Source organism: Hemicordylus capensis, chromosome 6 (genome assembly GCF_027244095.1).
Source record: "Hemicordylus capensis ecotype Gifberg chromosome 6, rHemCap1.1.pri, whole genome shotgun sequence".
Classification (NCBI taxonomy): Eukaryota; Metazoa; Chordata; class Lepidosauria; order Squamata; family Cordylidae; genus Hemicordylus; species Hemicordylus capensis.
Window position 1 is genome coordinate 170656328 of NC_069662.1, and position 13747 is coordinate 170670074.

General features: G+C 49.3%; 1 protein-coding gene across 6 annotated transcripts in view; it reads left to right on the forward strand.

Annotated features, from left to right (window-relative positions):
• Positions 1 to 203: 203 nt before the first annotated feature.
• LOC128329343 (uncharacterized) overlaps positions 204 to 13747 on the forward strand; it is a 37933-nt gene continuing 24389 nt past the window's right edge. For 2 of the 6 annotated variants that reach the window (XM_053260353.1, XM_053260355.1), the window contains exons 1-2: positions 342 to 894; positions 1611 to 1683. Coding sequence is in view for 2 of the 6 variants with exons in the window: in XM_053260355.1 (XP_053116330.1) it covers positions 1638 to 1683 (46 nt within the window). In the remaining 4 variants the exon portion in view is untranslated. Of the gene's footprint in view, positions 895 to 1610; positions 1684 to 6255; positions 6307 to 13747 lie in introns of those variants that run through there. The other 4 variants (XR_008309624.1, XM_053260352.1, XM_053260356.1 and 1 more) reach the window with 4 other exon arrangements.

Below are 13747 nucleotides of genomic sequence, written 5' to 3' on the forward strand. Positions count from 1 at the left end.
TACCTGAGCCGCCGCCGCCGCCCTGAGACCGAGGGAGCCCCCGGAGGCAGGAGGTCCGGCGGGGCGGGGGGCGCGTTGTCGCTCCCTCCGTACTTAACGACGCCCCCTCCCTTCCCTTGCGCCCAACAGCGCCGCGGAGAGGCGGAACTTGGGGCCGGGCGGCTGGCGGCACGGCCTGCCCAGTCGAAAGTGAAAGTGGCCGCGCCTGGAGGCTGCTGCTGCTGCTGCTGCTGCTGCTGGCCTGAGCCTCCTCCTCCGGGTGTGGCAGCGAGCAGGCAGGCAGGCCGGCAGGCAGCGTCCTCGTTTTTTCCATGCTCCATCTCTGTGCGGGATGAGTTCTGTGCTGGAGCGCAGGGTCCAGGCAGTGGGCGCGCGCCAGGTGCATTCGGAGTGGGGCCTTCCTGAGTCAACCTGGAACGAACTGAGTGCACACATCCCAAAACCTGTGAGCGCGCGCACGTGCACACGCCCGGCCCGCGAGGGAACAGTCAGTGGTGTTGCCGCTTTGCAGCCCGCTGGAGGAGGACGGAGCCCCAGAAGGCAGCAGGCAGCCCTCTGGGGGGGAGATTGTGCCCCAGACCCCGGCTGGGCTCAGCCCGGCCGGCCCCCTCTGGAAGGGAAGCCCGGCTGCTCACTTGCTCAGAAGTGTTGCTTGGGGATTCCAGAAGCGAGCAGGGTGCTGACTGTGGTTGAGAGGGAAAGGCACTCTGCACGCCCTCAGAGGCAGCCCTGGATTGTTTACCACCTCACCTTTCCCAGAAACAAAAGGCTTGAGGACTTAATGGTTGTTCACAGGAATGATTATTTCAGATTGCGACTCCTGCTTTGGGTCAGGGAAACATCTGTTTTGTTTCTTGTCCTATGGAAACTGCTTTGGGAACACTTGTGGGAAAGGTGATATATAAATTTCTAAACAATATTAATTAAGTAATAATCTTGCATTTTAGTTTTTGTAGAGTTGTCACTGTGGGAGGATGGCTCCACTCCTGTATTTTCACAGCTCCCTCAATTCCAGGGCCTGTCTGGAATGCCAAGGCACAGCTCTGCAACACGGGACATGGAGTGAGCAAGTGCCTCTGAGCATGCACAGAGCCTCCTCTCCCCCATGCTCAGAGGCATTCGCTCACTCCATGTCCCATATTCCAGGGCTGTGCCTTGGCATTCCAGTCAGGTTCTGGAACTGAGAGGAAGCTGGAGCCATTCTCTCATGGTGATGCTTAGAAAGAAATGGATGGATGATGATGGTGTAGAATACGTATGTATTACCTTTCTCAAAAGTCTCTGCAGAAGGCCAACCGGTCTGTGACTCAGTTAACACCTTCTGTTCTCGTTTTCTTTAGGAGCACAGCCGTCAGCCGGGCACTGAGAAAACTTTGTTCCATTCCTCTCTGCCTGGCCCTATTCCAGTTACAGTATAGAATTAATTATAGACTTTCAGACATTTTAAGCACCTGGTGCAATATAAGAAATCACTCCAACCTGCTCTCATTTTATGAGATCACCACGGCAAGAAACCCCTGATGTCTCTTTCTGATGCAATACTCCGCCAGCTGTACGACTCCGTTATTCACATGGTAGCCCACTAACTTTGTCATTGTCTCTTTTTCCAGTTAAGAAAATTTTTGAAAGAGTGAGCAATGGCTTTATGGAAAGAGATGTGGCAATCCTTTCTCAATATCTCAGGTAAGCGACTTCTCCCCAGACCCCTGCCCCATTCCTTCAGAGGACCTGAGGCCAGTGGTGGAAGTTGTGTCATTCCTGACTCTGTGGCCCAGGAAGCTGGTGTGTCTTGTGGCCATGAAAATGCCGGCTTAAAGCAGCAGTCTTGCTTGATCCTGAGTGGCTGCAGGAACAAGGCGTGGGATCCAGGGACCCTGGCAGTGGGAGGCAGCCCTAAAGTGGGGGGAATGCCCTCCTCCTTCCCTGATATAGGACCAACTCTGAAGCAGGCTTATGCCGTCAGGATACTTGGCTCCGTCCCCATGCCTTGACCTTTCCAGCTGGGCTCTAGATTTCCTTTTGTCTCTCCGCAGCACTGACCCTCCTGTTCCGGGCCCATTTTGCTGTTAGGGATGTATACGGCACCGCGGCAGGGGTGTGTGTGTGTGTGTCTGGCTTTAAGAGCAGGGGAGGGTGCACTTACCCCTTCCGCTGCTCACACACACACCCCCGCCAGCATCCGTTTTTGTAAAAGCCCACTGGGGCGACAGCATACCTCCCTGCCACCCTGTTGCCCCCATTGTCCGGATATGACCGGAAGTCTCCGACATGCCTGCACTCCTAGTGGTAACTAGTTTCAACCTGAGCCTTAGCCTTGGGGCAGTCCGTCTTGAGCTAACCCTCTTCCCCACACCTAAGGCACCTGGGATCTGGGGCCGGCCTGCTTCGTCCGTCTGCCCCCTTGTGGTGCAGGTGTGGAGTTTTGACTTGGGGCCCCTGGCACAAGCATCAGTTGTGCGAGGCATTTCCACTGGTGGGCGGAGACCCAAACGCAGAGTGGGCAAGCTGTGTCCCACAAATGGGGAGGGGCAAATTATTTGTCTGAGGGCAGGGCCCTTTGTTCTCCTCACCACCTCCACCCTTGAGCTGGAAAGAAAATTCACTCTCCTCAGCCTTGTCTCCGTCTTCCTTCTCCCCTCTCCCATTGCTTCTTCACATAGTAGCAATGCCTGCTGCAATAAAATGCTCAGTTACTCCTGGTGAGACTAAAATAGGTGTCGGGTTTAAGCTGCAATAAAACCGGACACCCCCAACCCCGTGCTTGGCTCTGCGTTTTTAGATCCTCTCCAGACTAGCGGAGGAGGCGTCTTCCTTCACCTTTCCAGCCAAGCCCTCCAGAGGACTAGAACACATTGCAGGCAGCACACAAAGCAACACCTTCTGCTCCGGGTTAGGCTGGGTGTACCTTGCCGTGCTGCGGAGCCAGGGCTGCTGGTGCCCAGGATGGCCAGAGCCAGCAGCACAAGACCATTTGCAGCAAGTATCACAGTCCCAGTCTGTAGCAGGCAGTGGTGGCTTCCAACCCTTTCCTCGTGCCATGGCTGCTTTGGAAGCGAGAGCTCAGGAGTCACCGTCTGTAGAAAAAGAAAGTGGGCACGCAGGCACACACCTCGGCAGCCAGCTCGTTCGCCCCCTCCCACACTCCTGTCCTTCCCCCTCTGAGGCATCTCCCCTTCCCCCTCTGCTGCGGCTGCCTGGAACTAGCAGCAGCCAGGATGGGGAAGGAGCCTAGAGAGAGAGGGTGTGGAGGGAAGGCGCAGCTCCTCAGGTCTTGCCGTGGCAATCGGGCCACAGGCAGGTGCATACACTGGGGAGTCAGGAATCAGGTCGAGATCATGTGATTTGCCTTTTGGGGACGCCCGCTGGCCAATTGGGGGTGGAAAAATCAAAAAATAAATAAATAATATATTTTTTAAAAATTGTGCATGTGGTTGGCAGGCACTTTTCCACTGGTGCCCAGGGCACGTGCCCTGCCTGCATCACCCTGCATATGCCTGTGGGTGGCCGTTCATCCCACCGCTATGCCACCATGTAGTGAATTAGCGACTAGCAAATGGTGGGTTTAAGCCTAGCCTTTGTCTCAGAGCAAGTCCACTTAGGGGAAAGAAAAATGCTGATTCATTCCTGCCATGTTTGCTCAACAAAAGCTGTTCCTTTAAACTTAACCTGGTAGAAAATAAGCTGCCACCACACCCTAATTTACAGGGTTTCCCTCCTCCCTGGATTTGGGCGGGTGTCCAGGGAGACCCTCTTCCCCAAATGGAAAAATAGAAAAACCTCCCACGTGTAGCCTACAAGTGAGGAGATAAAATTTAGTAGAGTGCTGCTGAGCAATAAGACTTGAGGCATGTTTGCACCATAGTAAAACCTCTTTCCATCTTCCCCTTTCCTGAGTTGAAAATCCACTCAAAGAGGCTGGTTAAAATTGTAAAGGACCAAAAAAGAAAAATAACCATCATTCAAAATACTACAGACTGCTCAGTCTGAGGCTCTCTCTCAGCTTCAGTTACAGGTAACAGCAAACACTCAGTACTGTACAAGATTACTTCCAAAGAACTCTCCACTGGTATTTGGAGTAGCATACTTTAAAGATCTTGGTTATTCAGTTGCATAGTATATAAATGCAAGAAAATACAAAAGAAAACATCCCCAGTTGTAAAGAACCTTTAAAAGCACCTTTAAAGGTTACAGAGACTTTTGCATTACCCTGGATGGATAAAAAGGGCACAGGTTCAGCATTCTTACATTACAGATAAAACACACTAGACCAGTTATAAGGATCTGCAAAGCACTAAAATAAAGAAATCTGACACCAGCTACCTAACACACGGTTTCCTGGCTAAACCTTTCTCTGAAGCCAAGCCCTGGCTTCTTCCCTGAACTCACCAAAACCACGGTAGAGACTTCAGCTTCCTGCAATCCTGTCTCTCAAGGATCTGCAGATTTGCTTCCCTGAGAGGATTCTTCAGGCTAGCTTTGACCATGAGGCAGCAAAAGCTCCATTGCTTCCCACTAAGCCTTTCACCTGTTCTCTCTCATCCCCTGCCTGGCTCCAACTGAGACAACAAAAGAAACCCCTTCACTTCCTGCTAGGGATGTGCACAGAACCCGGCGGAGATCGCTTGAGGGGGTGGGGGTGTCATTTTAAGGGGGTGGGAGGGTGCACTTACCCCTCCCCCTGCTTTTCCCCTGCTGGCTCTGGGTATCCGTAAAAGCCTCTGGGGCGGCAGTGTACCTCCCTGCTGCCCCTTCCCCCTCGTCGGCCAGAAGTGGCCGGAAGTACCAGGTGCGTGTGCTAACCCTAAACGCCCCAGAGGCTTTTACAGACACCGAGTGCCAGTGGGGGGAATGGGAGGGAGGGGTTATTGCACCCTCCCCCGCCCTTAGTGACACTCCCCCCAGCTTTGAACTTCCACCCCCCACCCCCCGTGTTCGAACCTGTTCGGAGGCCCATAAAAGGGCCTTCTAACAGGTTCATGCACATCCCTACTTCCTGCCTCAAGACCTCCTATGTCCCAGTCACCACGTGATGAGTGGCTGATCTCTAGAGGTCACTGCCTGATGGACAGGACAGGGTTCACGTCCGGTTCACTCTTTAGGGGAAATGGAAAAGCTGTTCCTGACTGATCACAACAATGTTCCATATTAGGCTTCTTTCCATGCCCCAGTTCAAATGGTGATGCATTTATAACTTTAAACTCTCAACAAAAATACCTTTTATTGTGCAAACAAAGAAAAACTAAAAGTTGGTAAACAAAACCATAAGATGTTTTGGTGTGACTCACCATCCTCAGTTAAGTAAAAACAAATGAGCACAGATGAAGACCTTGGTTCCCCAGCTGTTAAATTCCTTAGACGTGATAACACACAGTTCCCCGACAGGCGGAGAGATAATGAGCGAAGGGTGAGGGGTTATATCAACTTCATACCTTTAGTTGAGGTGGTCTGTTTTGTAGATCTGTAGCAGTCATAATTGCCTCTCCCCAAAATGTATTGTGTAGTCCTCCATCCAGCAGCATGCATCTATTAAAGACTGATACTTTCTTCCTGAAGCACATTTTGATTCTGGAGCATAAGGCATTGTCATTTGATGTTCAATGCCTTCATTTTTCAGATATTCAGTTGTCTCATTTCCTGTATATTCTCCTCCATTGTCCAATATCAGAATTTGAGGCTTCCCTCCAAACTTATTTCAAACTCTTGCAACATACTACTCCATCAATTTTTCACATGTTTGGTTATTTTCACTAATCTGATAAATAAATGTGTATATTGCATAATCATCTATGAACATTAGCAAACCCTAGTTCCCCGCTAATGAACTAATCTGCATGGGCCCACAAATATCGCTGTGTATGAGATCAAGAGACTGGTGTATCTCTCTTTCTCTGCGCTGAGGAAAGGTGGGTTTAGTTCCCTTCACCCTTTCATAGCGGTTGCCTATACATTACAGTCACTCTGGCTAGATCCTCCAGTTGAAGTATTGCATTGGGTATCTGTGTCCCATTCTTCTATGCCATAAATGCAAGCATTTTTATGTGAAGATAGCTTTCCAATTTTGGCCTCTTCATTTATACAATCCACTTCAAATAGGCCACTCTCTTTATCTCACCTTTATCTGTGATAAAACAGTGTTTTCCTTTGCATTTCACCTCATAACCTTTCTATGCATATTTAACTGACATCAGACTGGACTCAAGTGTGGGCACGAACAATGCATCCTCCATAGTTTGTTTAATTGTTTCTCCTTTTTAGGTTTGCAGTGTAACCTTGTAGAACCTCTGCCTTCAGCAAACATCCTCATCCCATCCACTAGAAAAATGGGAACATTATTTGTGTCCTATTTAGTAAATCTTTCTCTGATTTTTAATCAAATTGCAGCTTGTGCCTGAATCAATACAGATCCCAGTATTACATTTTGTAGAATTAGCTCTTAAGTTCTCTTCTCTATTAGCAAAATATGTCAGATTCATCAGATCCCCCTTTAAAAGTATATCCCCAAACCAGCCCACGAACTGGTTTGGCCCAGTTCAGTGTCCAGACTGGACCCAGTTTGGCTGGACTTGGTTGAATTTGAACCAAACTGGCCAAACCAGTTCCGTGCACACCCCATATGAATCCTACCTGGAATCTTCCCAGAAGATGATCTAGTCCATCTTTTCTACTGATTCCTAGGGATGGTTCAGACAAGGAGGTCAGACAATGTGCAGATATTTTGGCCATTATTAGAGAATCAGCCACCCAGTTCATAAAAAAGAGTATTTTTTCAATACTACTTTTCTCTTAACGTGAACACACAGTGCAATATGTGCTAGAAGGAAAAGGTGTGGGTGGCACAGCACAACCTATAGAGAAGTGGTTACCTGCATAGAAACACTGAAGTCCCCACCACCACCACCACAAGCCAGGGGCATGCCAATGCTAAGCCTGAGACCAAGTCAGTCAGCTCAGTTGGACTCCATTGGGTAATGGAGTGATCAGTGCACCAACAGAAGTCCGAGTCTATCCCTGGTCCCCAAACCTATGTACACACAGTCAATATGGTCAGACACTTCAACAGGGAAACTGGTAATGAAGATGATGTTCATATAGACCACAGCCACTCCATCTCCCCGCTCACATTCCCTCACCAGCTCCTCAACAGAGAACCTTGGAGGGTGAATCTGGGCCAGACTGGGCCACCAGCCTCCTCCAACCTGTGATACATAGCCATGCTTCCTTGCCAGGCTGGGGATGACCAGCTCTTTCTCCTGCAGGTTCTGGAGCAAGAGAAATGTGGAGTTCCACATGGTCGGAAGATCCTGAGGGCTCAGGTGTTCAGGAAGGCCCAGCTCAAGCTGCCTGTCCTTGAGCATATGCCTACCGTTTTCACTCTGGTGGAAGAAAGTTGCTATTTACAGCATCAACCCACACGTACTTCCATTTGCTGGTCCTGGATTTCGTTGAAAGTGTCGACTCAATGTGCGGCAGCTGTGAAAAAGGCAAATTCCATGCTAGGGATCATTAGGAAGGGGGTTGAAAATAAAATGGCCAATATTATAATGCCCTTATACAAAACTGTGGTGCAGTCACACTTGGGAGTACTGCGTACAGTTCTGGTCACCATATTTAAAAAAGGACATTTTAGAACTGGAAAAGGTGCAGAAGAGGGCAACCAAGATGATCAGGGGCCTAGAGCACCTTCCTTATGAGGCAAGGCTACAACACCTGAGGCTTTTTAGTTTAGAAAAAAGACGACTGCGAGGAGACATGATAGAGGTCTATAAAATCATGCATGGTGTGGAGAAAGTGGAGAGAGAGACACAACACTAGAACCAGGGGTCATCCCATGAAATTGATTGCTAGGAAATCCAGGACCAGCAAATGGAAGTACTTTTTCATTCAACGCATAGTCAGCTTGTGGAATTCTCTGCCATAAGATGTGGTGACAGCCAACAGCCTGGATGGCTTTAAAAGGAGTTTGGATGACTTCATGGGGGAGAGATCTATCATCAGCTACTAGTTGGAGGGCTGTAGGCCACCTCCAGCCTCAAAGGCAGGATGCCTCTAGTACCAGTTGCAGGGGCGTAACAGCAGGAGGGAGGGCATGCCCTCAACTCCTGCCTGTAGGCTTCCAGCAGCATCTGGTGGGCCACTGTGAGAAACAGGTTGCTGGACTAGATGGGCCTCCTTGGGCCTGATCCAGCAGGGCTGTTCTTATGGGGGGGGAGAAGTGCCTTTAAGGCGGGTATTTAAAAATGTGGTATGGGGTTGGGGTGGTCTGTTTATCGTGCTGTGTGTGCCACACACAGTGCCATCTACAAATATGACAAGTATTTATATACCGCTTTTCAGCAAAAATTCTCCAAATGGATTACACAGATAGACAGGGCCAATGAGGGGGCAGGGGCCCAGCATTCTGGAAGGAGGCCAGGGGCCTGACTATGTTGCATATGGTTTTTTTCTTACCTTCCGCCGCTGCCCTGAGCCTGCCACTGCCGCCGCCATGAGGCCAAACCGCCGATCTTTAAGATAATTCTAGCTTCCGTGTGCATGGCCGGGGGGTGATCCGAGCCGAGCAACGCCCCCCGTGTGGGCAGCAGCAGGTGGAGCAGGAGTGGTCGCTGAGCCTGACCATCCAGCCCAGCGGCACTTCAGGTGCTCCAGTGCACCTGCACAGTTTGACTCCAGTGTCAGTGCTCTCTTCAGACTGCACAGGCACGCTGGAGCACCTCACGGTTCTCAAGGGCCACCGGGCCAGATGGTCAGCCTCAGCAGCTGCTCATGCTGCCACCACAGGGGGGTGCTTGGCTCGCCCCCCACCCAAGGCTGGAATTATTTTAAAGATAGGTGGCTTGGCCTTGTGGCAGTGGCAGCAGCGGGGGGGGGACCTTCCGGAGGCAGAGGCCTCATGGCAGACTTGCTGGGGGTGTTGCAGGCAACCTCTGGTCATCTGTGCTTCCCCCATTTGGAGTCCATTTGGTTTCAGAACAACTCAGTGGCCTTTTGATTACCTTGTGCAATAAGAAAAGTGAAACCCCCAGGCAAAAGCCGCTTTCAGAAAGAAGATTGTTGAGAGCAAGAGGAACCCTTCCTGCCAGTCAGCATTTCACAGAGGTCAGTTTTTTTGCCCCAGCCCACCCACTGCTCTCCCCACAATCCAGGTGGATGCAGAAACAGTAGCTCACCTTCTACACAGCCAGCTGTGCATCCAGGAAGGGTGCAAACTCACTGGCTGTGTGGGGCCCACTGCTGTGCCAGTGCTACTACCAAGCATGGCTGCGTGTGAATAATGTTATGTGGTATCAGAGCTCTGTGGCACTCCCATTGGAAATGCTGGGTGGGGGGGGGGTCACAAAGAGCTGTGATGTGGCACAGCATCCTTTTCATGCAGCCACTTTTGTGTGCAGCAATGGCACTACAGCAGCAGTGATTGCAAGCCAGCCAGAAAGTTTGCATTGTGGTGAGATTAACCGCTGGTTGCCCAGAATGTGAACCCAAGACTTCCATCTCCCCACAACCAGAATTCCCAAGTCCACCCTCTAGGTTTTTGTGGGCTCTCCCTAGACCCATCTTGCCCGCAGAAACAAATATCATTTTCCTGGGCCAAGCTTGCCAAAGGGCCCCTCTCCCCTCAAAGGGCCTTGTGTGTTTTGAAAAACTAAAGGCTTGGTTAGTGTCCTTTATTTTATTTATTTAACATATTTCTATACTGCCCAAAATTTACATCTCTGGGCAGTTTACAATTAAAATCATTTAAAGATTAAAATCATTAAAAACCTAACATTAAAAGCATTAAAACTATAAATCTAATTAAAAGCCTGGGTGAATAAATATGTCTTCAATGCCTTTTTAAAGTTGTAAGAGGTGTAAGAGGCTCTTATTTCAACAGGGAGCATATTCCAAAGACCAGGGGCAGCATTGGAGAAGGCCTGCTCCCGAGTAGCCGCCAAAGGGGTTGGCAGCAACCGCAGATGAACAGCTGCAGGCGATCTTAACAGGCAGTGGGGCTCATGGTGAAGAAGACATTCTCTTAAAAACCCAGGGGCTAAGCTATTTAGGGCTTTATAGCTAATAACCAGCACCTTGTATTTTGCCCAGAAACATATTGACAGCCAGTGCAGTTCTTTCAACCCAGGAGTAATATGGTCTCTCCTAGATGACCTAGAGACCAACCTGGCTGCCGCATTCTGGACCAACTGCAGTTTCCGGACTATGTACAAAGGCAGCCCCACATAGAGAAGATTGCAGTAATCCAGCCTTGAGGTTACCAGCAAATGTACCACCATTTTGAGGCTGTTCGTCTCAAGAAACAGACACAGCTGGCGTATCAGCTGAAGCTGATAAAAGGCACCTCTGGCCACCACCTCAGCCTGCGACACCGATGAGAGGTTTGTGTCCAGACAGAAGCACCCCCAGACTGCGTACCTTTTCCTTCCAGGGGACTGTTACCCCATTCAAAACTGGCAGATCAAAATCGTCTCCCAAGTTCCAAACCCGCACAATAGGTACCTCTGTCTTATCTGGATTCAGCCCCAGTTAGTTATCCCTCATCCAGCTCATTACTTCCTCCAGGCAGGCATTTAGGGAGGTTATGTCTTCTCCTGATGATCTTGATATGAAGAAATAGATATGGGTGTCATCAGCATGTTGATAACATCCTGCACCAAATCTCCTGATCATCTTTCCCAGCAGTTTCATGTAGATGTTGAACAACGTTGGAGACAATATGGAGCCCTAAGGGACAGCATACTGAAGTTCAGATTGTGAAGAACAACAGTCTCCAAGAGACACCATCTGGAATCTGCCTGTGAGGTAGGTGCAGAACCACTGCTAAGTAGTGGCTCCCACCCCCAACACACTCAGACATTCCAGAAGGAAACTATGGTCAATAGTATCAGAGGCTGCCAAGAGATCCAAAAGAACCAACAGAGTCACAGTCCCTCTGTTAATTCCCAGTTGGAGACCGTCCATCAGGCCAACCAAGGCAGACTCCACCCCATAGCCTGCCCGAAAGCCATTTTGAAATGGGTCTAGATGATCAGTTTCCTCCAAGACCACCTGGAGCTGGGAGGCCACCACCTTCTCAATCACCTTGCCCAGTCATGGAAGGTTGAAGACAGACCTGTAGTTGCTTAACTCTGAGGGATCCAAGGCAGGCTTCTTCAGAAGCGGTCTAATGATTGCCTCCTTAAGACAAAGAGGCATCCTGCCCTCCCTCAGAGAAGCATTTATAATTTATACCAGGCCCTCTACAACAGCCTCCCTGCTAGATAGTATAAGCCATATCAGGCAAGGATCAAGAGGGCAGATGGTAGGCCACACCATTCCAAGCAACTTGTCCACATCCTCAGAAGTCACGAACTGAAACTGATCCAGGATAATCACATAAGAGTGGCTGCTGGACACCTTGGCATCAGACATTGTAACAATTGTAGAGTTTGAATCTAAGTTGTCCTGGATATGAGAGATTTTGTCCACCAAAAACTCAAGAATGTCACAGTGAGTAATTGCTGGTTCCAAATACTGGTTCAAGGGAGAAGTGGGAGTCCCTTCACAACTCTGAACAACTCTACTGGATGTGAACTTGCAGGCACGATATGGGCAGAAAGGAATTGCTTCTTTGCCGCACGTATCGCCTGAGCATAGAACTTCAGATGTGCTCTAGGTAATAATTTGTTGGAATATATATCTCCACCATGGATTCTGGCTGCTTGACGTTTATTTAGAGCCAGGTGTGGCATTAGGACTTGTATGCACATTAGTTATATACCAATGGCAAATGCCCTTTAGGCCCTGCTGCTAGAGTCACTCTTCTTCTAGGCACTCTGGAAAGTCCCCTGCCTGAGACGTCAAATAGCTAAAGCCAGTCAGTGGAGACAATATTGAGCTAAATGGACCCCATGACCCCAGTCACCAATTAAGGGACCCCATGACCCCAGTCACCAATCACTCTGATTCGGCATAAATACACTCCAAGAACTGGAGCCGGGGGGGGGGGCCTCTAGGGGGCCACCGAGGAGCAGAGCCCAGCAGGCTGCACAGGGATGGCGTTTGCACACCTGCAGGTGAAGCCCAGTGGTAAACCTCCTGCGTAGCTGCTCTGCGTGCTTCCTAGTCCCTGCCACACAGCCAGGCATGACTCCAGACCTGTGTCGCTCCCCCGAGCACAATCCAGCTATGGATCCCACTAAGCACAAAGCAAGAACTAAGAGTATGACTCAAGCAGGAATGCTGAATCTACATATATGTAAACCAACTTTTGTTGAAAAGTGGTATATAAATACTCTAGGATATAAAACTGCTTTGGACTATCTCACTGACATGAAACTCCCAGACCAAACCACAAAAGATAGAAACATCCTATAATCGCAGGTAGGTGCCAGACCCTACCCAGATTTTCCAAGAAATCCAGAACCCCAGAAAAATGCATTACTTTCCTGGAAAATCGGGGGGGGGGGCTCTTGACCTCATTGGAAAGCATGGGGAATGAGACCTCATAGAGCTAGGAAAAGACTAGAGCCACAGCAAGATAAGGTGTTTTTTTGTCGTGTTTTTATACCGCTCTATATAAAATTTCAGGTTGGTTTACAGTTTGACCAAACAACATCTAAAACCTAAAAATCATGTAAAAGCAAATTATCATACATAAACTTTAAAACATCATAAACTAGAAGCCTGATAAAACGAGTATGTTTTCAGAAGTTGGACAGCCGGAGATGGGGAGATTCTGATGTCACTTGGGAGTGTGTTCTGGAGCTCTGGGGCAACCCTAGAGAAGGCCCGGTTTTTGGATTGCCACCAAACAAGCCAGTGGCAACTGCAGCCAGATCACCCCTGGTCTTAATAGGCAACAGGGTTCATGAAGGAGGTGCCCTCTTGAATACCCGAAGTCCAAACCATCAAGGGCTTTATAGGTAATCATCAGCTCTTTGTATTTTGCCCAGAAACTAATTGGCAGCCACTGCAGTAGAAAAGGAGTCTCTTTGGATAGCCCCAGAGACCAGCCTGGCTGCCTCATTCTGCACCAGTTGCAGTTTCCGGACTATGTACAAAGGCAGCCCCACATAGAGCACATGGCTGTAATCCAGCCTAGAGGTGACCAGCAGATGTACCACCGTTTTGAGGTTGTTCATCTCAAGAAACGGACGCAGCTGGCATATCTGCCAAAGCTGACAAAAAGCACTCTGGGATACTGCCTCAACCTGAAATATTGGGGAGAGGTTTGGGTCCAGAAGTACTCCCAAGCTACATACTTGATCTTTCAGGGGGAGTGTAACCCCATCCAGATCTAATTCACTTCCTAAATTCCAGCCTCCCACAGCAAGTACCTCCATCTTGTTTGGAACCAACTTCAGTTTACTCTCCCTTATCCAGCCCATTAACAATTCCAGGCAAGCATTTAGAGAAGTTAAGCCATTTCCTGATTAAACTGACATGGAGAAATAGATTTGGGTGTCGTCAGCATATTGATAACACCCTGTACCAAATCTCCTGATCTCTCCTAGCGGTTTCATGTAGATAGAATGGAGCCCTGCAAGACTCCATATAGAAGCTCTCTCTCTGAAGAGCAACCATCTCCAAATGACACCATCTGGAATCTATCCACGAGATAGGAGTGGAGCCACTGCAAAGCAGTGCCTTCCACCTCCAACTACCTCAGGCAGTCCAGAAGGATGCCATGGTTGATGGTATCAAAAGCTGCTGAGAGATCCAAGAGGACCAACAAAATCACACTCCCCCTGCCAATTCCTAATTGGAGATCATC